Source organism: Bubalus kerabau, chromosome 20 (genome assembly GCF_029407905.1).
Source record: "Bubalus kerabau isolate K-KA32 ecotype Philippines breed swamp buffalo chromosome 20, PCC_UOA_SB_1v2, whole genome shotgun sequence".
In the NCBI taxonomy this organism is placed as follows: domain Eukaryota; kingdom Metazoa; phylum Chordata; class Mammalia; order Artiodactyla; family Bovidae; genus Bubalus; species Bubalus kerabau.
In genome coordinates, this window is record NC_073643.1 from 54937780 (window position 1) to 54964842 (window position 27063).

At 45.3% G+C, this 27063-nt stretch overlaps 2 protein-coding genes across 2 annotated transcripts in view; both read left to right on the plus strand.

Annotated features, from left to right (window-relative positions):
* LOC129634848 (C-C chemokine receptor type 1-like) overlaps positions 1-27063 on the plus strand; it is a 250081-nt gene that overhangs the window by 213154 nt on the left and 9864 nt on the right. Inside the window, exon 2 of the transcript XR_008705943.1 lies at positions 15933-16117. The gene's annotated coding sequence lies outside the window, so the exon portion shown is untranslated. The remainder of the gene's footprint in view (positions 1-15932; positions 16118-27063) is intronic.
* On the plus strand, positions 19175-26137 carry CCR1 (C-C motif chemokine receptor 1). Its single transcript, XM_055557217.1, has 2 exons — positions 19175-19499; positions 22905-26137. The coding sequence occupies exon 2, from the start codon at positions 22970-22972 to the stop codon at positions 24035-24037; it is 1068 nt and encodes a 355-aa protein (XP_055413192.1). The 5' UTR covers positions 19175-19499; positions 22905-22969; the 3' UTR covers positions 24038-26137.

The following is a 27063-nucleotide window of genomic DNA, read 5'->3' on the forward strand; positions in this document are numbered from 1 at the left end:
TTTGAAGTTACCCTCTAAGCATTAATTTTCAAATTTGTTTTTAATTGGAGGATAATTGCTCTACAATGTTGTCTTGATTTCTGCTGTACAGCAATGTGAATCACCTGTAAGTATACATATATCCTCTCCCTTTTGAACCTTCCTCCCACCTACCCCCATCTCACCCTTTTAGATTGTCACAGAGCAGCGGGTTGAGGTCTCTGCATCACACAGCAACTTCCCACTAGCTATCTCTTTTACACATGGTAGTCTATCTGTTTCAATGCTACTCTCTCAATTTGTCCCACCCTCTCTTTCCTCCACTCTATCCACAGTTCTGGTCTGCATTCCTCCCCTGAAAATAAGTTCATCAGTACTATTTTTCTAGATTCCATGTATATGCATTATTATGTGCTGTTGTGCTTGCTTAGTCACTAAATCATGTCTGACTCCTTTGCGACACCATGGATTGTAGCCTGCCAGGTTCCTCTGTCCATGGGATTTCCCAGGCAAGAATACCAGAATGGGTTGTCATTTTCTACTTCAGGGGATCTTCCCGACCCAGGGATGGAACCTATGTTTCGTGTCTCCTGTATTGACAGGCTAATTCTTTACCACTGTACCACCTGGGAAACCCTAGTTTTGATATGCATTTCTCTAGTAATGAGTGATGTTGAGCATCTTTTCATGTGTTTATTGGCCATCTGTATGGCTTTGGAAATATGTGTGTTTAGATCTTTTGCCCATTTTTTGATTGGATTGTTTGTTTTCCTGACTTTGACCTGCATGTGCTATTTTTATATTTTGGAGATTAATCCTTTGTTATTTGCTTCAATTGCATATTTTCTTTCATTTTGAGGGTTGTCTTTTCATCTTGTTTATAGTTTCCTTTGCTGTGCAAAAGAGTTTAATTAGGTCCCATTTGTTTATTTTTGTTTTTATTTCCATTATTCTAGGAGGTACGTCAAAGAGGATCTTCCTGCAATTTATGTCAATGAGTATTCTGCCTGTATTTTCCTCTAAGAGTTTTATAGTTTCTGGCCTTAAATTTAGGTATTTGATCCATTTCATCTGTAATCAGTGAGAGTTTTACTTCTTCTTTTCAAATCTTGATTCCTCTTATTTCTTTTTCTGTATGATGTGAACAGGTGTTCCAATTTCATTACTTACATGAAGCTATCCAGTGTTGCCAGCAAAATACTTATTGAAGAGGTTGTCTTTTCTCCATTGCATACTCTTGCCTCCTTTGTCAAAGATAAGGTGCCCATAGGTGCACGGTTTTATCTCTGGGCTTTCTATCTTGTTCCATTGATCTGTGTTTTTTGTTTTTCGTGCCAGTGCCATACTGTCTTGACTACTGTAGTTTTGTAGTATACTCTGAAGTCAGGAAGGTTGATTCCTCCAGCTCCTTTTTTCTTTCTGAAGATTAGCTTTGACTAATAGCTTTGGCTATTCAGGGACTTTTGTGTTTCCATCCAAATTATAAAGTTTTTTATTCTAGCTCTGTGAAAAATGCCACTGGTAATTAGATAGTGGCTGCATTGAATCTGTAGAGTTTTTATGAAAAGTATAGTCCTTTTCATGATATTGATTCTCCCCGTTGAGGAACATGATATTAGCTGCTTTTGTTTGTGTTGTCTGAGTTCTTTTGTCAGTGTCTTATAGTTTTCTGCATACAGGTCATTTGTCTCCTCAGGTAGATTTATTCCCAGGTATTTTATTCTTTTTGTTGCAATGGTGAATGGGATTGTTTCCTTAATTTCTCTTTCTGATTTTTTTGTTGTTAATGTATAGGAATGCAAAGTATTTCTGTATATTGATTTTGTATGCTGTTGGTTTACTAAATTCATTGATTAGCTCTAATAATTTTCTGATGGTATCTTTATGGGTGTTCTATGTATAGTATGTCATCTGCAAACAGTGAGAGTTTTACTTCTTCTTTTCAAATCTGGATTCCTTTTATTTCTTTTTCCTCTCTGATTGCCAAGGCTAGGACTGCCAAAGCTGGTTCTTTGAGATGATAAACAAAATTGACAAACCATTAGGCAGAGTCATCAAGAATAAAAGGAAGAAAAGTCAATAAGATTAAAAACAAAAAGGAGAGATTGCAACAGGCAATGCAGAAATACAAAGGATCATAAGAGATTATGAACAACTATATGCCAATAAAATAGAAAACCTGGAAGAACTTAGAAAATTCTTAGGAAAGTACAACCTTCCAAGACTGAGCCAGGAAGAAATAAGAAATTATGAAACAGACCAGTCACAGGCACTGAAATCGAAACTGTGATCAAAAATCTCCCACAAAAACAAAAACCAAGGGGCAGATGGCTTCACAGGTGAATTCTATCAAATGTTTAGGGACGCGCTAACTCCTATCCTTCTCAAACTCTTCCAAAAAATTTCAGAGGAAGGAACAGTCCCAAACTCATTCTACAAAGCCACCATCACCCTGATACCAACACCAGACAAAGATATAACAAGAAAAGAAAATCACAGGCCAATATCACTGATGAACATAGATGCAAAAATCCTCAACAAAAGACTAACCAACAGAATCCAACAACACATTAAAGGAATCATACACCATGATCAAGTAGGGTTTATCCCAGGGATGCAAGGATTCTTCAATCTATGTAGTCAGTCAATGTGATACACCATAGTAACAAATTGAAAAATAAACATCATATGATAATCTCAATAAAAAAAGTGAAGGTGTTAGTCGCTCTATTGTGTCTGACTGTTTGCAACCTCATGGACTCTATAGCCAGCCAGTCTCCTCTGTAGATGCATAAAAAGTTTTTGACAACATTTGACACCCATTTATGATAAAAACTCTTCAGCAAATGGACATACAAGGAACCTACCTCAACATAATAAAGGTCATATAGAACAAACTCACCACAAACATCATTTTCAGTGGTGAAAAACTGAAAACACTCTTTTCTAAAATCAGGAACAAAAACAGAGTTTCCACTTTTGCCGCTATTATTCAACATAGTTTTGGAAGTCCTAAGTCAGGGCAATCAGTGGATTCTTTTTTGAGTATGCCCAGAGTGCATTGAATTGAGGTTGAAAGTTTCCCCTCTGCCCAGTCAAGAGTATATTCTTGAGTTATTTCAAAGGGTCCCCAAGTGGGTCCTCACATGTGTCCACAAGTCAGTCTGTTAGATGCTGTTACCACAGCACTTCTGCCGCCGCCTCGGCCAGCCCCGACTCAGTCTGCCTGAGAAGCCTCTTGCTAGCATCGTTGAAGCCTTCACTAATGGGCTTTATTGTGAGGGTGCCAGCCCTCTGGGTCCCAGGGTTGGGCCAGGTAACTCACAGACAATTCTGAGCCTACAGCCTACAATTCTTCAGACCTGTAAGAATCTCACAGTCCGTAATGAAAGCAGCTTAGTCCTCCAACATCGGGGCTCAGATGCAATTTAGGGAGCCAGACAGGGAAGAAAGACCACATCACCCTCCAGCCTCCTTTTCTGTCCTCCTCACCACCCCTGAGTCAATTAAATTTATTCTCTGTCCTCCCTTACAAAATAAAGGCGCTTGCGATCATAAGTCAATGACAGCAAACATTTGATGAGGCAACCGGAGAGATGATGAAGTATTTCATGCATTAGCAGTATCTGGGTGCAAAAGTCAGACAGCCCAAGTGCCCTGTCCCATAGTTGCTGCAGCTCACTAGCCCACCTCCTGTGGACATTGTGACCTTCAGAGCACAGAGGTCGTTAGGTCTGGAGTCTCAGTTGAAAGTCACATTGGGTTGTTCCTGGATTATCCGCCAGAAGCTAAGAGAGAAAGCCATCCTCCTGGGTGATTTGGCATTCTCCTTGGCAGTCTAGAATAAGGTACCTCCCAGAGCCTCTACATTCCCCATCTTTAGAGAAGGCATGACCTCTCTGGCATCAGACACAACTGTGGACTCCTTCCTTCTCCCACTCCTCCAGGCTTCCACCAACAGATTAGTATGGCAGAGTCCCATTTCCTTTGGTGTCCTAGTTCTTCCTTTCCACTGTGATTATAAAAACATTTATTAGAGAATACTTTATTCCTCAGGTCCCTTAATGAAGTCCAGATTCTGTTTGTTTTATACAGACATACGGATGTGCAGTTCTTTGTGCTACTTTTAGATGAGCAGTGCGGTTTACAGGGGATTTTCCTGAGTCCACACAACTCAGTTTGCATGTCATCTTCAGTTACTTCCATAGAAAAAGTTTAATAACTCAGTACCCTATGCAGTCTAGAAGATATAATACTGAAGGAATTTGCAAGCCTGCACTGCCAGTCAACGTGCCTACATCAGATAAACCATCTTCTCTTATTCTAAAACAGGGAAGGTGGCTCCAGAAGCAATCTGCTCTCTGACCTCCTCACACGTGTCTCATGTCTCATACCTGGAGCAGTTGGAGCAAAGACCATAAATCTAAAAAATAATAATAGTAGGCGAAATACTTAATCATTGGTCCTCCCCAAGACTTCTACCTTCTGTATATTTACATAAATTGCCTTTACCCCCAGCTCTGGATTATGCCCAAAGCTATTGCTAATGATGCTTTGCACATGGACAGTTTGCTATATTTTATAGCATTTATATAAATTGGCAATTTTTGCTCATTTCATGAACTATGAGATGCGAGTAAGGGGATTGGTATTAATAGTATCTTCGTTTTACAGATGAAGGAAATGAGAAATCAAGAGTTTGCCAAGGTGTCCCAGTTGAGCGGGAATCACTCTGGTTGATCATAATCATTTATCTTCTCTTATATGATCATGTTTAATCTGGAACCATTTCCTATTTTTAAATTTGGCTATTTTGAGTTATGTAGACATACCATTACATTATAGATGGGTATTCAATATATTATGTTACTTTAACATTTACCAAGATGTAAGGATACATCAATGCCTTTGATTTGTAAGCCTTATCTGAATTTTAGCCAATGATTTGTGCAAGAAATGTGAACCAGAAAACAGTATTCTAGGTTTCTTCTGTAAATACTGATAAATTTTAGTCACATAAATGACTGGGAGGTACTCACATAACTGAAATAAGGTCCCCCAGAGCTTGACAGAGTGGAAGAATGACTTGAATAAAGGTTGAGTTACCTGGTACTAGGCCCGGCTCTGTCATGAACTCACTTTCATGCCCACCTCCTTTCCTTATTCAGATAATAAAAGAGGAAAATCCAATTCAATAAGTATTTATCAGGCAGGGGCTTACTGTGGGCATTTAACATATGACATTTAATTTAAACCTCACTGCACTCCAAACATCCCATTTTACAGAAGAGAGGGCCAGTGTCAGGGAAATAAGAAAGGGGCAAGGCAAGGTCATGTTCCTTTCTGTGTACAAAGCCCTGCTTGCTGTTAAGAAACCTGTAAAGATGAAAGAGATAGACTTCCTCTCCTCAAAGTGCTTTCAAAATAGCAAAAGTGAACAGATGCACAGTCAGTGAGCAGGGAGGCGCCAGTTAATAAGGAGAAGCAAGCGCTGCAAGAAATGGTGCCGAAAGGCAAGGGAAGCCCGTCGGAGGGAGAAATCACTTCTGCCTCTCATGGGTGGGTGAGTGTCAGGTGCTGATTTATCTTCAGAGTAGATTTTAATGTGTATGTCTAAGGGAGATTATGAGTTTCAACAAGCAAAGATGCGGCAGTAAGACATTCTGGGTGCAGGTAGCATCAGTAAGACAGTGATGATAAAACTCGGGGTGTGTGCAGGACTCAACCAGCAGGTCGGTGCGGGTGGAACACAAGCCCTGGTGACTCAGAGTGTCCCCTCCGGACCTGCTCCATCCCCGTTAGCAGGGAGCTCCCTAGAAATGCAGGCTGTCGGGTCCCACTCCAGATGGATTGCAGTCTGCACAGATGATTCACGTGCAGAAGGAATAAAGGCAAGTCACACAGAAAGGTAGCTTCTGATCAGATCCATAGAAGCTGCAGAATGTATTGGTTTGGTGAGGCCTTGGAGCGAGACGGGGGGTCCGTGTCTGCTCTGCCTTCAGCTCCATCACTGTGCAGCTGTGGGACCTCTGGCAAAGTTACTTCAACTTTATTTAAGCTACCTGTGGCCTCATAAGATTTTTTTAATGGACTTTATTTTTTAGAGCAGTTGCAAGTTCACAGCAAAACCCAGGAGAAAGGACCGAGTTCCCTTCCCGTTCACCCACTGCCCCCAAACACCCTCACCCTCCCCTATTATCATCATCCCCCAAACAGTGTCACAGCTGATGAACCTACTACAGTCATTCATCATCACCCAAAGTCCCTAGTTTATAGTAGGCTATACTTTTGGTGTTGTACAGCCTAATGAATTTAGGTAAATGAGTAATAATATGTGTCCATCACAATGGTATCATTTTCATAACCCTAAAAATTGCCCTTAAAAAGGTGCTCTGCCTTTTCATTTTTTCTCCCTAATCCCTGGCAACTGCTGATCTTTTTACTGTCTCCATAGTTTTGCCTTTTTCAGAAGGTCATGCTTTGGAATCATACAATATGTACCCTTGTCAGATTGGCTTCTTTCGCTTAGTAATATGTATTTAAGCTTCTTTTCATGGCCTGGATAGCTCGCTTATTTTCAGTGCTGAATAATATTTCATTGTCTGGATGTATCACAGTCTGTTTAATCATTCACCCACTGAAGGGCATCTCAGTTTCTTCTATGTTTGGCAGTTGTAATTTACACTGCTCTAAAAATCTGGGTACAAGTATTAAAAATTTTTTTTTCAGTTTTCATACTTTTTATTGAAGTATAGTTGATTTACAATGTTATGTTAATTTCTGCTATACAGCAAAGTGATTCCGTTCTATACACATTCTTTTTTTAAAATATTCTTTTCCATTATGGTTCGTCACAGAATATTGAGTATAGTTCTCAATGGTGTAGAGTGAAAGTGAAAGTCACCCAGTTGTGTCCGACTCTTTGTGGACTATACAGTCCATGGAATTCTCCAGGCCAGAATACTGGAGTGGGTAGCTTTTCCCTTCTCCAGGCGATCTTCCCAACCCAGGAATCGAACTGGGGTCTCCTGCATTGCAGGCAGTTCTTTACCAACTGAGCTATCAGGGAACCCCGGTGCTATAGAGTAGTATCTTGTTTATGCGCTCTCTCTATAAAAGCTTGTATCTGCCAAACCAGCCTTCCACTGCATCCCTCTTTCAAACCCCCTTGGCAACCACCAGTCTGTTCTCTGTCTGTGATTCTGTTTCTGTTTCATAGATAGGCTCATTTGTGTTGTATTTTAGATTCCACATATAACGTGTTAAACTAGGGACAGAACCTAGGTTCCTTGCATTGTCTTCAGATTCTTAACCACTGAACCACCAGCGAGTCCACTACTGGCTTTTTCATCTTTGCTTTAATATATAGAAAATCCTTCTTACTCAAGCTACTTATGATTTACAACATTTTGCTAGTTTATGTCTGTGGGTAAACTTATAGGATTTTTCTTTTCTCTCTGTCTGGTTCCTCTAGAAATCAGAGACCCTTTGGTTCTAAGCAACTTTATCAGGGGAATGGGAAAGACTATCTCTTAGCATGTGCAGGAATTTAAATATTCATAAACCGGGAAAGAGACAAATTTACCCAATCCATAAATACCACAGGAAGAATTTGAAGGCAGGCCATTGGCATGGTTATTCTGGCCTTTAGAGGCATTTTAAAAATTCGGTCTGAGATTCCTATTAAGTTCCAGTGCAATTAATTTGAAAGAGTTTATATGGGCAGTTACATTCATGTGAATAATTTGGTCATGTTTATTGAAAACAAACCTATTTTAGGTGAATCAGTCTTAATTTTGCTATATTTCATAGAAATAAAGAGAATCTAGAGAAGAAAATTACATTTTAATATTAAACTCTTGTGGATCATGAAGTTTTGTATGTACTGAGGCTTTGTATTTATTATCTCTGTCCAGGATGGCTCCTTGTTGCTGTGTTACATTATTATAAAGTTTAATTGAATTAGTAAAAGAATATTCTAAGCTTGTTTCTAAGTCTGATCACAGTGATTTTCTTTGCATAAAGACCAAATGTCTTGTGACCTGCAGCTAGGAGATTATGTACACTGGAAAAGATATCATTTAACAAACTATCTCCAAGCTAAATAAAAGGACCTTATAAGTACTCTTAACTAGCACTTGTGCAACAAAACTGAAGGGAATTGACTCTTAATTCCATATTTCCCATTTAAGAAGGGCGTCCACATAGGATTATCTATAGAAAAGACTGTTAACCCCAAAGGATACCCACACCAGATGAAAAGGAGACAACAGCAGTAGAAGACAGCTGACATATAAGTCTGGACCAGGACTGTAAGAATTAGCCAACCAGTTCAGTTGCTCTGTTTACTGAATGTTTGTCTTCCTATCATCATGGAAAGTTATTTTACTTCTAAGCATACTTAGACCCCGATGTTCAGGATGAAAAGAAAATTCTGTAGTGAAGTTGTCAGAGTGTAACTATTCATGACATGTATCACTGTTTATTTTAAGTCTATTGCTAAAAGCACATGTACAATGCTATGTGACAATTAAGTGCAAGTGATAAAATGCATAGCCTGCAAAGCATTTCCCCATTAATATGCCTCTGAGTTTGTTAATGATATCTGATTAGTTTTCCCCCAACATGGAGAACTAGGGGAAAAAAAGAGGCCTAGCATCAAGGTGCATAAATGGACCCAGAGGAGGCAACTTGGCCACTTTGGCAATGTTGGGAAACTATTTTGATTATCAGTGATGTTTATGGAGAGATTTGCAATTAAAGGGGGGAAAATGATGGGCGAAAATTTCACATGTTGAGGTATGGGGAAATTGTTCTGACTTGTATATAATTGAATTTGAACTTCAGGCTAATCAGACCAACCTTTTGTGGCCTATTAAACATGCTTTAGCCATTAAAAAATTACATCTAAAAAATTGAAATGAAATAACTATGATTCAGACATCCCAAGTGGAACTACATGGCTATTACGAATGTGTGTTCAGACACGTTTCTAAGTTACTGAAAACCTGAATTCTCTAAACTTGATCATACTTCACAACACCATCAACCGTTTTCTAAACCATATGTACTAGCAGCTGCCAACTGCACCCATATGGTCTCAATGTCCTCTTTTTAAGTATGAAAATTCCTACTTTAAAAATAGTAATAGCAAATGAGACAGCTCAAGCTATATAGCCACTGAGCAAAAGGCTACTTGGTTACTAAATATATAAGTAAAAAGTAAACACTCCAAAACTTAATTTCCTGATTGCCATCTAAAATACGACTCTTTTAAAAAATATTTCAAAGGTGTGATTTAAACGTTTTCTTTATTGTAATAATTCTGAATGTTTCTCCATGTGCTACAACAAAGCAATCAAAGATAGAGGTAATGTTTTCTTCATACAAAATATTGATGCTAGGCTTGAAACTCAGGATTCTTTTCAACTCTGTCCCTTCCCCAGATTAGGCAGGACTATGCCCCCAGGTCAGTAGGAAGTAACCAGTGCAGTTTCTCAACCCATTCTCTCAAAAAGTTGGGGAAAATTGAAACAAAGGGAACTAAAATTGAGTTTCCTTACCAAATTTATGATTAACCTCTCAATCTAAAACTTTGTTCCCTTTCTTGTTCTCTGTCATCAAGACTGAGGAATCTAAACTTTATTTCCTTTTCTGTTCTCAGTCCTCAAGACTGAGGAGTATCAAAGAAAAAGGGAGGTTAAACAAGCCTCTGTGTCCTTGAAATAAAATGCTGACTAAAGAAAGTGCTGCACTGAATAGCCCAGGAAATTTGGAAAACTCAGCAGTGGCCACAGGACTGGAAAAGGTCAGTTTTCATTCCAATCCCAGAGAAAGGCAATGCCAAAGAATGTTCAAGCTACTGCACAATTGCATTCATATCGCATGCTAGTAAAGTAATGCTCAAAATTCTCCAAGCCAGGCTTCAGCAATACGTGAACCGTGAACTTCCAGATGTTCAAGCTGGTATTAGGAAAGGCAGAGGAACCAGAGATCAAATTGCCAACATCCGCTGGATCATTGAAAAAGCAAGAGAGTTCCAGAAAAACATCTATTTCTGCTTATTGACTATGCCAAAGCCTTTGTGTGGATCACAATAAACTGTGGAAAATTCTGAAAGAGATGGGAATACCGGACCACCTGACCTCCCTCTTGAGAAATCTGTATGCAGGTCAGGAAACAACTGTTAGAACTGGACATGGAACAACAGACTGGTTCCAGATGGGGAAAGGAGTACGTCAAGACTGTATATTGTCACCCTGCTTATTTAACTTTTATGCAGAGTACATTATGAGAAACGCAGGGCTGGAAGAAACACAAGCTGGAATCAAGATTGCCGGGAGAAATATCAATAACCTCAGATATGCAGATGACACCACCTGTATGGCAGAAAGTGAAGAAGAACTAAAGAGCCTCTTGATGAAAGTGAAAGAGGAGAGTGAAAAAGTTGGCTTAAAGCTCAACATTCAGAAAACTAAGATCATGGCATCTGATCCCATCACTTGATGGCAAATAGATGGGGGGAAACAGTGGGAACAGTGTCAGACTGCTCCAAAATCACTGCAGATGGTGACTGCAGCCATGAAATTAAAAGACACTTACTCCTTGGAAGGAAAGTAATGACCAACCTAGACAGCATATTAAAAAGCAGAGACATTACTTTGCCAACAAAGGTCCGTTTAGTCAAGGCTATGGTTTTTCCAGAAGTCGTGTGAAAAGTTGGACTGTGAAGAAAGCTGAGCGCCAAAGAATTGATGCTTTTGAACTGTGGTGTTGGAGAAGACTCTTGAGAGTCCCTTGGACAGCAAGGAGATCCAACCAGTCCATCCTTAAGCAGATCAGTCCTGAGTGTTCATTGGAAGGACTGATGTTGAAGCTGAAACTCCAGTACTTTGGCTACTCGATGTGAGGAGCTGACTCATTTGAAAAGACCCTGATGCTGGGAAGGTTTGAAGGCGGGAGGAGAAGGGGACGACAGAGGATGAAATGGTTGGATGGCATCACCGACTCAATGGAGATGAGTTTGAGTAGACTTCGGGAGTTGATGATGGACAGGGAGGCCTGGCATGCTGTGGTCCATGGGGTCACAAAGAGTCAGACATGACTGAGCAACTGAACTGAACTGAAAGAGTTAATGATCAACATTAATGATCAACAAAGAGTTAATGATCTTCAATGTGAAGATGTAGAAATGAAAAATGACTGTTGAACTGGGGAACTGGTAACAGTTTAGACTATCATTCTACAACGTAGCAGATCACCAAACTCACAGTTCCCTGGTAAGAACGTGGACCCTAGACTGGCTGAAACCAGAAGGTTGAAGATGCTTGAAACTTCACCTTGTTGCCAACCACTAATCATCCACAAGCTGCTTACTCCCTGCTCCTTGAACACTGTACAAATTCTCACTACCCCCTCCACAAGCTTCCCACAGTCTTGAGGGCATTAGCATGTTGTGATCTGCTTTGCCTGGCAAAGCAATAACATCTCTTTTCTACTTCACCCAAAACTCTTATCTCTGTGTTTCCCTTTGGCACCAGTGAACAGAGGCCATTTTGGCAACACAACCCCTGGTCCTCTGCCTACTTCTCTGATAGACTCCAACTCACTGTCTGTAGTCTCAGATTAAGTGTAGCTGTCTCTGCAGAGCACTTTGGACCCCTCCTACCTTCCTCTGGTGCATCTCTTGAACCCAAGGAGATGTCTCCACCACTAGACTGTGACCTTCTAGACAAGAGTGTCTCACACTGGGATGTGTGAAGAAATCCTTGGGGAGGCTAGTAAAAAATGCAGATTCTCCTCTGTAGGCCTAGGGTGACACATGAGAGTCTGTATTTCTGATAAGCACTCAGGTTTTACCATCACACTTTAAAGAGCAAGGGTCCAGCCATGATTCTCAAACTCCAGGACCAATAAGAAGCATGTGGAAGACTTGTTCAACCATAGGTTCTGGATCCAACACCCCCACATCCTGAGATTCTGCAGGTCAGAGGATGGCGTCTGATAATCTTCATCACCACCAAGCTCCCGGGCAAGGTCTACTGTAGCCAGCCTGCAGATCTGACCTTGAGTTAACACTAGATCCAGGCATTGCCTAACTCATATTTGACTGTGTGGATCACAATAAACGGTGGAAAATTCTGAAAGAAATGGGAATACCAGACCACCTGACCTGCCTCTTGAGAAATCTGTATGCAGATCAGGAAGCAACAGTTAGAACTGGACATGGAACAATAGACTGGTTCCAAATAGGAAAAGGAGTACATCAAGGCTGTATATTGTCACCCTGTTTATTTAACTTCTATGCAGAGTACATCATGAGAAACGCTGGACTGGAAGAAACACAAGCTGGAATCAAGATTGCCGGGAGAAATATTAATAACCTCAGATATGCAGATGACACCACCCTTATGGCAGAAAGTGAAGAGGAGCTAAAAAGCCTTTTGATGAAAGTGAAAGAGGAGAGTGAAAAAGTTGGTTTAAAGCTCAACATTCAGAAAACGAAGATCATGGCATCCGGTCCCATCACTTCATGGGAAATAGACAGAGAAACAATGGAAACAGTGTCAGACTTTATTTTTTTGGACTCCAAAATCACTGCAGATGGTGACTGCAGCCATGAAATTAAAAGACGCTTACTCCTTGGAAGGAAAGTTATGACCAACCTAGACAGCATATTCAAAAGCAGAGACATTACTTTGCCAACAAATGTCCGTCTAGTCAAGGCTATGGTTTTTCCTGTGGTCATGTATGGATGTGAGAGTTGGAGTGTGAAGAAGGCTGAGCGCCGAAGAATTGATGCTTTTGAACTGTGGTGTTGGAGAAGACTCTTGAGAGTCCCTTGGACTGCAAGGAGATCCAGCCAGTCCATTCTGAAGGAGATCAGCCCTGGGATTTCTTTGGAAGGAATGCTGCTAAAGCTGAAAATCCAGTACTTTGGCTACCTCATGTGAAGAGTTGACTCATTGGAAAAGACTCTGATGCTGGGAGGGGTTGGGGGCAGGAGGAGAAGGGGACGACAGAGGATGAGATGGCTGGATGGCATCACTGACTCGATGGACATGAGTCTCAGTGAACTCCGGGAGTTGGTGATGGACAGGGAGGCCTGGCGTGCTGCGATTCATGGGGTCGCAAAGAGTCGGACACGACTGAGCAACTGACTGAACTGAACTGAACAGACAAAGGGGCATCCCAGAAGGTGCTAGTGGTAAAGAACCCACCTGCCAATGCAGGAGACATAAGAAATATGGGTTCCATCCCTTAGTGCAATGGCAACCCACTCCAGTATTCTTATCTGGAGAATCCCCATGGACAGAGGAGGCTGGTGGGCTACAGTCCATAGGGTTGCAAAGAGTCGGACACAACTGAAGCAACTTAGCACACACAACAGGCAAGGAAAGAGGGCATTTGGTAGACGTGTGAGAAATGAGATGGAAGGGAATGAATACCAGCATGCAGCAACCATGGATTAGAGCTCTCAGAGCAGATAGAGTTGGTGGGTGCATACGTGTACATGTGACGGTCTGCAGCTTAGATCTGAGGTACAAAGAAAGGATCATACTCACCGTCTTCATTCCTTCCTGAGTTCCCGCCTAGCAGTGAGCCAGCACCCCGTGCTTGTAGGTACTGTTTCAGGGAACTGTCACCGTCTGGTTAGCAGCCCTTGGCATCCGCTTTTGTGGGCTCAGTGGCCATGCTCTGGGCTCTATGGACAGGAACCACCCCCAGAGGCCCCTGTATTGAAGTAGGTTGTGGAGAGGAGGAAGGAGGCTGGGAGGAGATACAGTGCTCCCCCTTTGTTCATAGCCTCTCAAATCCTGCCCCCCAGTGTCTGCTTCCTGCTGAGCAGCTCCCTGAGGCAGAAGAACTACAGAGAGGGGCTGATCCCTTCCCTGTGTCACTGTTGCCTAGCCCTACCCAGGGAGGCCAGGTGGAGGGACTGTCTCCTGGTTTCACTGCCGAGAATCCAGCTCCCAAGTGGATGTTTTCTTACAAAACGGCTGTGAGCTTCCTTGTTTCTAAGAACCAACAGCAGGAAGAGACAGCACTTTTTGTTAGATGTCATCATGCCTGGATGAGCTCAGCCATCTCGTGGCCGTGAGCAGCGCTGATCCGTGTGTGTTAGAAAGATGGTAGTGCCCTGGGTCCTGGATAAACTGCAGAGCTGTTGCTAATGTGCTCTCTGGGTATCCTGACTGTAAATTTCTTGCAATTTAGCCATTCAGAAATGCTTACTGTGGGACTCCTGGCAGTCCAGTGTTTAAGAGTCCACCCTCCCCATGCAGGAGGCACAGGTTCCATCCCTGGTAAAGGAACTAAGATCCCACATGTTGCAGACCATGGCCAAAAAATGCTTCTTGAGCACCTGCTGTGTGGGGCTACAGCAGTGGACAAAAGAGGGAACATTCCTCAGGAAGCTGTCATTACACTGAGAGAAACTGGACAATAACTACATATTAAATATATGTAACCCAGGAAGTGATAAGTAAATCTGGGAAGGGGGTCATTGATTTCTAAGGTGGGAGAAGAGGAGATTCAATTTTAATAAGATGGTTAGAGAACACCTCCTGAGAAAGCATTGCACGCGTGTGGAAATGAAGGAGATGAGACAGCAGGCTTTCCGGGCATGTGGGGGAGGGGCATCTTGGCCGAGGAAACAGCACGTGCAAGGGCGCTGAGGTGGAAAGGCACCTGGCGTGTTCAGGGGCATCCTGGGAGCCAGTTTGGCTGGAACGGAGTGAGCGAAGGAGAAACTAATAGATGAAGTCAGAGAGGGGAGGAGGGCAGGTGGTGAAGTGCCTTGCAGGCCACTGTAAGGACTTGGAGCAGGTGTGCCTGACCTGAAGCAACCCTTGAGGAATCCCTCCAGCTGCTGTATTGGAAAGAGACTGTGGTCTTGCTTGGTTTGGACCAAACTGGGGCCAGTGGGTGAAGCAAGAAGGGATTGAAGTCTTTGTATGTTCAAAGTGGAGTCAACAGATTCTGCAAAAAGATCGCAAGTCAGGTTCCAAAGAGTAGATTCAAGTGTTACTCCAAGGTTTTGGTAGCTTCCATCAGAAGAATGGAGCTGCCATTTACCTCCAGGTGTGGATGACAGTGACAATAAAATTTGGAGAGATCAGGAATTCTATTTGAAAAGCTTTCAAGAAAACCACGTGGAGACATTGAGCAGAGTGTTGGGTATGAGCCTAGATTTGAGGGAGCTTGGCAGGCTGGAGATGTACATTTGGACCTCTTCAGAGTGGATATGACATTTTCAGCCATGAGAGAGAGTACAGCCATCAAAGGTGTGACTGTAGATTGGGAGGAGAGGGGTTCAGGGACCATGGCCTGGTGCGTACCAGGAAAGAAGCCAGAAGATTGAGCAGAAACCAACAGTGGCAACTGACAAGGGGCTGCCTGTGAAATGAGGGAAAAGCCTGGAGACCGGGATCCTGCACTCACAGAGGAAGAGTATCAAGAAGAGGGAGCAACAATGGTGTCAAATGTGCTGAGCTGTCAGGTCCAGTGCAGCCTGAGAGCTGACCATTGGATTTAGCCACATGAAGGTCACTGATGACCCTGACAAAATCACTGGGGGCTAGGCAAGAGCAGGTTCTAGAAACTGGGGTGAAGTGGAATTGGATGCAAATAAAGACAGCTCTTTTGAGTACTGCAAAGAGCTGTGCAGAAATGAATCAGTAATTAGATGAACTTCCCTGGTGGTCCAGTGGCTGAGACTATTTGCTCCCAATGCAGGAGGCCCAGGTTTGATCCCTGGCGAGTGAACTAGATTATGTATGTCACAACTTACAGATCCCGCAGTGAAGATCCCATGTGCCACAACTGTGAATCAGCACAGCCAAATAAATAAAATATTTTTAAAAAGAAATGCATCAGTAAATAGACTTGAAAGTGGAATCAAGGGAGACTTTGCTTGCTAACTTGTGTGTTTCTTTACTTATTTGTTTCAGATCAAATAAGAGCTTTGTGTGTATACTGATGGGAATAATCTGGCAGACAGAAAAAAACTGGTGATACTGGAGACGATGACTAGAATGATGCCCTCGTGCTGATGAGAGAGGATGTGATCCCGGGCAGCGTGGACGAGATGGGCTTGGAGCATGGAGAATCCATCCACATGGCAGGAGGGAGGCAGGTAGAAGGGCCAGGGAATCGTGGATGGGAAGGGAGGTGGGATGTGTAAACAGTCTCTTCTGAGCCTTTTGTTTGCTCGCTGACATGGGGAACAAGGTCATCAGCTAAGACTGAGGATGATGGAGGTGGTGCTGGAGGTTCAGGGAAAAGGCAGAAAGTGTGACATGTCTAAGAGGGGGAAAGCCATTGATGGGCATGAGGGACCCTTTGCATGTGGCCATCAGTAATTTAGGGGAGTCCCAGTCAGTTCCATTGTGTGGTTTCCTCCAGCCACATTCAACTTCACGGTGCTGGTGGGGATTTGGATCTGATCAGGACTGGGTTTGTGCCAGGTGGACACAACCAGATCAGAAAAGAGTGAAGGTGTTGAGGATGTTGTACGGGAGGGACTGTGATGATGGCCCCTGGACTCTAAGGTGGAAGTAAGGGCAGGAGGAGGCTGAGGGTCAGGAGAAACTGACACGTCACTGGTTACACTGGGGTCAAAGCACCCCTGGAGCGGAGATGCTCGAGGAGTGAGGAGTAAAGGTGGGCGGGGCGCGAGGGGCTGGGGTGTCGGGACCTGAGAACCCCTGGAGCTGAGATGCTCGAGGAGTGAGGAGTAAAGGTGGGCAGGGCACGAAGGCCTGGGGTGTCAGGACCCGAGAACCCCTGGAGCTGAGATGCTCGAGGAGTGAGGAGTAAAGGAGGGCGGGACACGAGGGGCTGGGGTGACGGGACCCGAGAACCCCTGGAGCTGAGATGCTCGAGGAGTGAGGAGTAAAGGTGGGCGGGGCGTGAGGGGCTGGGGTGTCGGGACCCGAGACAGAAAGGACACAGATGTCGATGACGGTAAAATCCCGGGATTAGGGAGGGTCAATGGAGTGAGTGGCTAAGGATGGGGCAAGACAGGCCCATCAGAGGACAAGAATTCAAGGAACCCCGGGTGAGGGAGCTAGAGGAAGCCTGTGCTTTTGGTAGAAGATAAATATGGCTTCAGAGCCCTTCCATCTCAGTACACACTGGCTTTTACAATGTGGCTTTATTTCTTCCCCTGAAAAGGCAGATTCTATTTCCTGACTGCCTTGTCTGTAGCTTGGCTCTGTGTGATAGACTGCAGCACAGGTGATCCTCTGTGCCCTCAGAGACTTTTCCTAGAGATGCGTTATAGGTTCTTCTCGTGCCTGAGACTGTCATGCACAAAGCCAGTCTGGCCGACTGGAAGACGAGAGCCACGTGGAAAACTGAGGCACTCCAGTCAGCAAGCAGCGCCCACCATCAGATGTGGGAGTGAGGCTAGGTGGGAACATCCGCCTAGCTCACAGAATCATAGAACAATCTCCTTGTGATTTTAAGCCCCAAAATTTTGAGATTGTTTATTAGGCTGTGAAAAAAGAGATGCATGTGAAAAGTGAAATCAAGGATTATTACAAGAGAGCATTAGAGAGTAGTACCCAACCTGAGCTAACAGCCAAGGTTTCTTTTTAGAAAATTATAGTTGCTATTTATTTATTTATTGACTGTGCTGGGTCTCCATTGCTGCTCGGGCTTTCCCTTGTGGCAAGTGGGGGCTACTCTCTTTTTGCAGTGCCTGGGCTTCTCATCGCGATGACCTTGCTCATTCCAGAGCACAGGCTTCAGGGCATGTGGGCTCAGTAGCTGGGCTTCCCAGGGTCTAGAGCACAGGATCAGTAGTCATAGCACACAGGCTTAGTTACTGCGTGGCATATGGGATCCTTTGGACCATGAATTGAACTCATGTCCCCTGCATTGGCAGGCAGATTCCTATCCACTGAGCCACCAGGGAAGCCCAGAAAATTATGGTTTCTATTCTTTTTCATTGTTGAGCTATTTTGAGTGGTGCCTTGCTGTTTATTGTCCAGATGTCCAACCTATATGATAAAGTGTGAATAAGGGAAACTCTACCACCACCACCCCCCTCCAAAATCTTAAAACTCTCTGAGCTCCACCACCTGCCTGCCACGAATGACTTCCTGCTATAGAGAGTAGGAAGGCTTCATGGAGGAAGTGTCTCTTTGGTGATCTGGGCAGGATGAGAGAGATCTGCATGGATGACAGCACCCTCTTTGACTTTGCAACCTGACCCAGCACAAGGGGGCAGCTGAGCAGAGCAGAGGGACTACTGGACCTTTCCCTGTGGTTTGTCAGGTTGGGGGTTGTAGAATTCTGGCTGGAGGGCCAAGAGAGCCTATGGCGTGAGAAAGGGTGGCCGAAAGAGAGCCTGGGGAAGGAAATTAAACAAAGAGGAATGGAGTGGGAGGGTGGGGGAAGAGATGGGGTGATGGGGAGGTGGCAGAGGGCTACTGCCTAGGACCCACTTGTACACCCCAAAGGCCCTTCTGTCCATCTGTGGGACACTCACCCATGGGGCTTTGGTGTCTGAATGTGACCTGGGACCAGAAGCAACTTCCTTGGCCCTGGAGGGAGAGAGTGTGTCCCAGGATTAGGCAACAGAGAGCGCTCCAAGGTCAGGACGCTGCATCCCCTCTCTTGGAAATTAACCTGCTGGTGCAGCTTTTGAATCTGAAAGGTGCGCCTCATTGACAGACAGGATCCCTGCAGCCCAGGAGCCTGGCCTTACCCTTCTTGGTTACACAGAGCATAAGCTTTCTAGGATATTGACATTGCGACAGGAAGGAGAAGCAAAGAGAGGACTGGGTCAGAATCAATTGTCATGGATGAGACGCAAAAAAGAAATCTGTAAGATCAAAGAGAAGGGGCCAGACAGCCGACAGCCATCCAACAGACCTGTACTGTCTCCAGGTGGGAGGCTCTTCCTCACAGAGCCGCTCCCTGGGGCTTGTGAGGCAGACTGGGGAGCAGAGAGGGGCAGTGAGCAGTTGCTGGCATAGGCACATAGGGGTGCCGAAGAGAAATGACCTCCTGCCCTTCTAGGGCTGGTAGAGCCAGATTGTTTTGAAGACCCAGAACCCGGATTTTCTGTTTAAATCCTTCCATTTGCAATCTTTAAAAAAAAAAAAAAAAAAAAAAGAAGAGGAAGACTACTTACTGAGGGCAAGAACTCAATTGCTTCAGAAGCTCCAGAAACATTCATTGCCACCCACCTCACCCTGCTCAACTCCACCCAGCCCCACCACCCAATCCCCTTAGAGCAGAGCCGCCTGAGGAGAAGTACAGCTGAGTGAGCAGGAAAAAACCTTAGAGTGAACTTGGCGTTCAGGAACTGGACACCCAGCAGTACAAGAAAGAAGATCTTTGTCCCCTTCTTGTTGTTCTGAAAGCCTGAGACCCGGAGTTCTATCTCCATCATCACACAGGAAACTGACAACTTCCGACTCACTCAGGACCTTGACCTTGAATTCTTAAAGCATCTAAAAGCTTCAGAAACAAACACTTTGTGGACACAGTCCCCTGAAGCCAGAGTAAGTAGAATTTGTCTCTTTGGTCTTGTCAGTTATTTTTTAAGGCACCGTTGTTTGCATGTGGCCAGATTGGACTGTAGTTCTCCTATTGCAGGACATGACTTGTTTAACAGTCCGTCTCCACAGAGATGGGGAGTTCTTTGAGAGCCAGTCAAATGCCTAAGTAACCCACCAATGCATGAAAGGCAGTGCTTTGTATAGCAATACTGAGGATGGTTGGATTTATATGAGTGCTGAGATGTAAAATAGGGTGTTGTTTTTGTTTTGAGCTGATTCTTCTTCTTTCTAAAAACAGTATACTTTCTTGTATGATTGCTTGTTGATGACTGATTAAAAAGTCAGCCCACTATTAACATACTTTCTGGCGAAAGCTATTCAAGACACTGACAATTGCCAAATTTCCCCATGTACTCAAAGACCAAACACGGTATAAGAGGAAATTGCAGCAAAAGGATAATACTAATTAGTAAAAGCTTTGCAGATGCAAAGATGATCTGATACTGAGACAGTTTCTTAAGAGGCTAGACTCAAGGAGCCCCAAAATCAGGACTGTAGACTGTCTTTGAAGAAGGTAAGATCTCACCCACCAGAAGGTAGGCAGCTGGCCAGGTGACCTCCTTGGGGGGGGGGGGGGCCTGCAGGGGAGGGCAAGGGGCATCCATTCTGTTCTAAAGAAGAGGAAGGTCAGAATTTTGTTCTGAAGAGAAGCGACACGGGGGCTACTTGGAGGTATCTACTTCAGCCTTTCCTCCAGTAGGTCTGGAGGGTCCCAGACTTTCAAGAATAAAAATCCCCAGAAGTTTGCACAGCCAACCACCAGGCTCTGTGCCCCTCACTGACCCTTAAGTCCCCACTCTGGCTCCAGGACAACTCTAGGCTATTCAGACTGAAGGGCATGGATGCACTGGTAAGTGTTTATCAGCTAATTCTCCTGAGAAACGTGCCCTGATTCCTAGTGTTGGCCTATTCCCATGTGTAAATATTCCCATTCTGGTTGACTTCAAGTCACCAGCAGGCTGGATGCAGAACAGCTGCACATGGCTGGCTCTTATGAACCAGTAGAAGCCAGCTCCTGCACCGCACCAGGCCTGGGCATCTTCCACCACCACAGATGGCCCTTTGTCTGTCCAGAGGCTTCACCAACTCCTAGGATAAAGGGTGCTGGCGCTGGACCACTGGGGCAGCGGCCTGGGGCAGACGTTAGTAGCAGGCTGCAGACGGACTGGCACGTGACATGGCAACATGCTCCTTGGGTCTCGCCTCCAGGGCCTCACTCCAGTCCATCTCCCTTTAGGGACAACATGCCCAGGAGCTGTTTCTGGTGCCCAGCAAGTGCGGGAATAGTGACCTGGCTTGAAGGTGGGAGTGGGTGTGAAGGTGACTCTGTTCAGATGGCCCCTGACGGTGCTGACGCAGTTTGCCTCCACCTTTGCCAACATTCCCCGGAAACTGGGCTCACGGGCTCAGCCTCGCACCCCTTGCTGTCTGTGCTGCCCCTGCTAACACAGTAAGCCTGAGAACCCACCCGGAAGTGCTGACTGCCACATGAAGTTGTCGGCACTGGCAGTGGCAGCAGAAATCAGAAATTGCCAGCACAGCTTGTTTAGTGAGTGGCAGCCTGGGTTTCTCCAGAAAGAGGCTTGACTGGCTGTATGCAAGTTCAGAGATGGAGGAGAGAGCCCTAAGGATGGATTGGATGGGAAATGACCGTCCCCCAGCCTGGGGGGCCTAGCAGCACCTCACCCCTCTGTGCCTTAATCTCCAAATGCCACTGCAGAAATGTGAATTTTGTGAGCAGGAAGCATTCATTAAGCTCTGTGGAAGGAGGAGCACTGGAGTCTGAAGATTTTATATGGAAATTATGCTGCAGGTACCACTCACTTTACTGATGGATGTTTAGGTCAAATCAGTTAGATTGATGGCAGCATTTTGGAAAGTTCACAGTGCAGTGCAGATGGAAAGGACTGTCAATGTCCATCACTCTCAAGCAGAATTCATTTTCCAGATTAACTACAGGGAGACTTATAGGGAGTGGGGTGCATCCTGGTGGCACCAGGCCTCAGAGCAGGGCACCTGCAGGGAAGGAGGTCCCCTCGTATTTACTGAGAACCTGATAATTTCCAGGGGAAGGCTCAGACATTGCCTTACATTAGCCCTGCAAGGTAAGGGTACTTTCCCACATTACAGATGAGGAACTGAGGCTCAGGGAGGTAGGTTAAATTATATGAAGTCATAGAGGTGGTAGGTTACACAAAAACCTGTGCTCCCTTTGGGGAGGAGTCTTCAATAAGTGATTGGAAAGGATGGAAGGGAGTGCTGAAAAGCAGGGGCTGGGGATTTTCTACAAAGGCAGGCTATCTAGTAGTTTTGTTTTGAGGCAACCCTGGTTAGAAAATATCTAAAGATTTTTTTTTTAGGAGAATTCCGCCCTGTGTCTGGTCACTATGTGACACTTCCTGCCTTGAGGCTGTTCTGAGCCTTTCTTTCCCCAGGGCCCCCTCTCCTTACCAAATCACCCCACTCCTCCCAGACTGTTACTGACTCCTCCTCACGGCTGTCTCAGGGGGTCTTCGGAGAACCTGGGTGACGACAGAGGACCGTGTGGCGTGGGCCAGGCCGGCGGATGGTTGGCCTCCTAGGATCTCACTATGGCAGCACTGTTGGTGTTTGCTGTAGGGTAATTTTTACATCGCGATGCATCCTCCGCCCTGGCTACCTAATGGCAGTAGTGACCCCCAGTGTTTGTGACAACCGAAAAAACATTCACCTTTACCTGTGCCCCCATGGCACTGTATCACCCCTGGCTGAGAATCTTTTTAGCCCCCAAAGCCAGAAAGATCTGCTAGTAAGTTTTGGACTTTCGGCCAGAACTGTTTTCTTTCCCAGCCTCGCTGGGGACGCCACAGTGCAGTCACTGCCCTGTGACTGGGGAGGAGAGCCAGGGGGTTCAGGAATGGGCCTGAGAGTGGCACGCACCAGGGTTTGAGCTCCAGCTCTTGTTCTCAGCAGCTTTGTGTCCTGACTGCTCCCAACTTGTGTGCATTCACCTCTAAAGTGGGGAATGACCATGGTGCCCCCTCAAGGGCTGTTTATCACTGAGCCCAACACCGAGTCCATGGGAAGCCCTCAGGAAGCCTTGGTCGTGAACATGCGTGAGGCCTCCCTTGTCCTCCCCTGTCTGCGCTCTCCATCCTCTGGACGTCTCCTTCAGGGCACTCACTGCCGGAGCACTTGGGTTAGCGATGTGTGCACGCCTTGCTTGTTAGTGTGGTAGACTACAGGTTGCATCAAGTCCAGAGGACCTGGGTCTCCCTTGCTCCACAGGGCGTGGTACACAGTAGGCACTAGTAAACAGTTGCCCAGGGGTTAAGGACGTATACTCACTGCCTTGTTTTTGTTGTCCAGAGCCCACTGCCTTTAACAGCAAATACATACAGAAACATTTCCCTTGACCCGTGGGAGAAGCCAGGATGGAAACTTCAACCACCGCAAAGGACTATGACATGACCACAGAATACGACTATGGGGACACGACCCCATGCCAGAAGGTACAGGAGAGGGCTTTTGGGGCCCAGCTGCTGCCCCCCTTGTACTCCATGGTGTTTGTCATTGGCCTGATCGGCAACATCCTAGTGGTCCTGGTCCTCATGCAATACAAGAGGCTCAGAAGCATGACCAGCATCTACCTCCTCAACCTGGCCATTTCTGACCTCATCTTCCTCTTCACGCTGCCCTTCTGGATCGACTACAAGGTGAAGGATGACTGGATTTTCGGTGATGCCATGTGTAAGTTGCTCTCTGGGTTCTATTTCATGGGCTTGTACAGCGAGATCTTCTTCATCATCCTGCTGACCATCGACAGGTACCTGGCCATCGTCCATGCTGTGTTTGCTCTGCGGGCTCGGACTATCACCTTTGGTATCATCACCAGCATTGTCGTCTGGGTCCTGGCCATCTTAGCTTCTGTCCCCGGCATGTACTTTTCCAAGACCCAGTGGGAGTTCACCCACCACAGCTGCAGTCTTCATTTTCCTCCTGAAAGCTTCACAAGGTGGAAGCAGTTCCAGGCTCTGAAACTGAACATCATGGGCCTGGTTTTGCCTCTGCTGGTGATGATTGTCTGCTACGCAGGGATTATAAAGATTCTGCTCAGAAGACCAAATGAGAAGAAGGCCAAAGCCGTGCGTCTGATTTTTGTCATCATGATCATCTTCTTTCTCTTTTGGACGCCCTACAATCTGAGTGTGTTTGTTGCCGCTTTCCAGGATTCCCTGTTCACCCATAAGTGTGAGCAGAGCAGACAGCTGGACCTAGCCATTCAAGTGACGGAAGTGATCGCCTACACTCACTGCTGCGTCAACCCTGTGATCTATGTCTTTGTCGGCGAGAGGTTCCGCAAGTATCTGCGGCAGTTGTTCCACCGGCTGGTGGCTGTGCACCTGGCTAAGTGGTTCCCCTTCCTCTCCACAGAGAGGCTGGAGAGGGTCAGCTCCATGTCTCCCTCCACAGGCGAGCATGAACTCTCTGCTGGGTTCTGACTCAGGCCCCTGGAGGCGGAGGCAAGACCCAGCAAGAGCGACCTGCCAGGCATGCTGGCTGGGGAGGAGGCAGCTTGGTCTCCCAGCAACTCTGTCACCTGATGTGGAATTCTAACCACATGGGGTTGAGGGGATTCCAAGCTGCTCAGGACAAAATCACTTCTGGCATTTGAATTTTCTCCATGAACTTCTCTTTTGTAGAAAGGAGATGAATAAATGAAATGGGACATCACAGAAGACTGGGACAAAGGATGATAGAGAAGGGCTTAGTCCCAAACAGGAGTTCAGATTTGTGAACATTAACATTAATTAGTGAACCAGCCACTGAGCATCCACCGCCTTCAACACCGGTAACCTTGGAAACTGATTTCCATAGCTGCCTCTGCTCTGAGCTGAGAGCCAAGCAGGAGTCTGCAGCCTCCTCCATCCCCTCCACCCAACCCCCATGGCGCTTGGAAACCGTGAGGAACCTCGAGCTCCTGATGGAAGAACTTGACACCTAGCGTTAAATAGGATTGGGGAACTGCTGTTGGTAGTGGAGCTAAGAAAGCCCTTGGGTAGAATTTTTATAGCTACTGAACTGGAAGAATTCAGGCAGTGGGCTAGACACAGACAAAACGTATAAGATGCTGTACTTCTGTCTTTCTGAATATTTTTCAGAATCTCTCTTCCCTGTCAGTTGAGGGATGCAGCAGTAATTTCTGACAGCTTTACTGTGGAAATTATTATGAGGCAACAGGAGACAGGGTTGCTTTTCTTCCTCTGGACCTCCATCCTAGGCCTTGTAGTTTATGGATCAGAGTTCTGGCTGCCATCTTAGACCCAGCACCAGAACAGTGACCTGGTGTACAAGTGGACCGGGTTTGAGGCAGGCAGGGAGGGCAACGTCTACCAGGAGGGGTGGGGACTCGGTCAGTGTAGGAAGTCAAGGAGCCCTTAACTCAAAGAAATTCATTTACCCTAAAGGTCCTTAACAGCTCAGCTCTCGCCTGAAGTGAGACATGTCTTTATTCCCTTTTCCCTCAGTTGTACATTTCTCTAAAAGATAATTTTTCCAATAACATAAATTGTTTACTAGAAAAGCTTAAAAATACAAACAGAAAAAAGACAAACAAATGTCAAAATCATTCATAATCCCCTAGGCAGAAACAGCACTGTACATTCTTAGATGTATCTTTTAGTTTTATCTTCCCTGTGCATATTTATGTTTATAAGCAAGATGACCTTTGACTGTGGTTACTCTTCTACTATTGTTGTCTTTAAGCAGCAGCATGTTGGGATCACTTTCCCAGGCAATAAATCATTTCTAAGCTTCGGCGTTGGGACCTGCGCTGAATTCTACCGCTGGAATGAACCCTAATTCATTTGCCAGTGTCCTCATGATTGTTTGTGCAAATCAATTCAGTCCGGCAACAGTGACCAAGGACCTGCTTTGTTTAAACCCAGCGCCCTGAGACCCAGGAGACATGGGTGCAGAAGGGCCGTCTGCCCTCCCTGAGCTATTAGCACAGTGCAGTGGACAGGTGCATGGACGTCAGCCCAGCCCCGGCGGGCAGGGGGACCTGCCTCCGAGCCCATGGGCCCAGGACAGCAAAGGTGGGGGAGGACCCCCTCAGTCAGAAAGCAGCCTAAGTGAACGGGGGTCCCACCTAACAACACAGTGACACCACTGAGCGGCTTCTTTCTGGTGGACGCTAGAGTTTGGGGTTCTTATCAAATCGCTCTTTCACTCAGGGACCTACTGTGTTTTCCTCTTTATGCAAAGAAGATGTCATGAAGGTGTAAGGAATTTGTGTGCGAGGAGGAAGCGGTCAGTCTGCACTGGGCTTATGCTTCCACACAGGAAACGTGGGCGAATACAGGCCTCAGGGGTAAGGTCAGGGTCAGCTCTCCACATGTAACCCTGCCAGCCTTTTCTGCAGTGTGAAGAGGAGGTTTAATGGAATTAAGAAATATTTGTCTACTACTTTGGTAAAATAACACTGAATCAAAGTATAATATTTGATCCACTACAGTATCACAATGAGAACTATTTCACAACATTCTCCAATTCAAGTTTTGAAATAATACTTATTTTTAAACTTATTACAACGGCAATCTATGTTCTTTGTAGAAAGCTGGAAACAGGCAAAAAGCCCAAAGAAGAAAATGGAAGCACCTGTTATTCCACTATTCAAATGCAGCCTCTTAGCATATTAGTAATTTAGTGCATCACCTTCCAGTATTGTTTTCTAAATGCATGCACGTGCACACACACACAGACAACCAATCACACTTAACATTTGTTTTGTGTAAACTCAATGAAGTTTAACACATAGCAAGCTCGGTAACTGCTGGTTGAATGGATGACTGTTTCATTATAAAATAAGGATTAGAGTAGTATATACACTATGAGGCTATTCTGAGGATTAAATGAAATACAGGAAGGAAAGTGGGGGTGACCTTTCTCCAGCTCCATCAGATGAGAGATCTGACTGCTCCTGCCAGACACCTCCTTGGTCACTCAGGACACCTCCAGCCCTTCCCAACAGGGAATGCCTGTCTCCCATTCCCTCCCCTCCCCGCTCCTGTGTGATCAGAGCCCTGCCTCATTATATTGTTGTTCTTAACTCTTGTCTCCATTTCATCCTAGACAGAAAGATACTGTGTTTTCTCCAGAACTCTTTGAGTTCAGTTCAGTTCAGTCGCTCAGTTGTGTCCAACTCTTCGCGACCCCATGAATCGCAGCACACCAGGCCTCCCTGTCCATCACCAACTCCCGGAGTTCACCCAGACTCACGTCCATCGAATCAGTGATGCCATCCAGCCATCTCATCCTCTGTCGTCCCCTTCTCCTCCTGCCCCCAATCCCTCCCAGCATCAGAGTAGAACTCTTTGAGAGCAAGTTGCAAATAGGATCCTCATCACCTGTTAGCATAATACTTTGAGATAATTTTATTTAGACAAGGAAGCACTCCTGCACAGTAAAATCTAGAGACTAACATGGGTGCGGCGAATAATTACATGGATTACTCACCATGTAATCC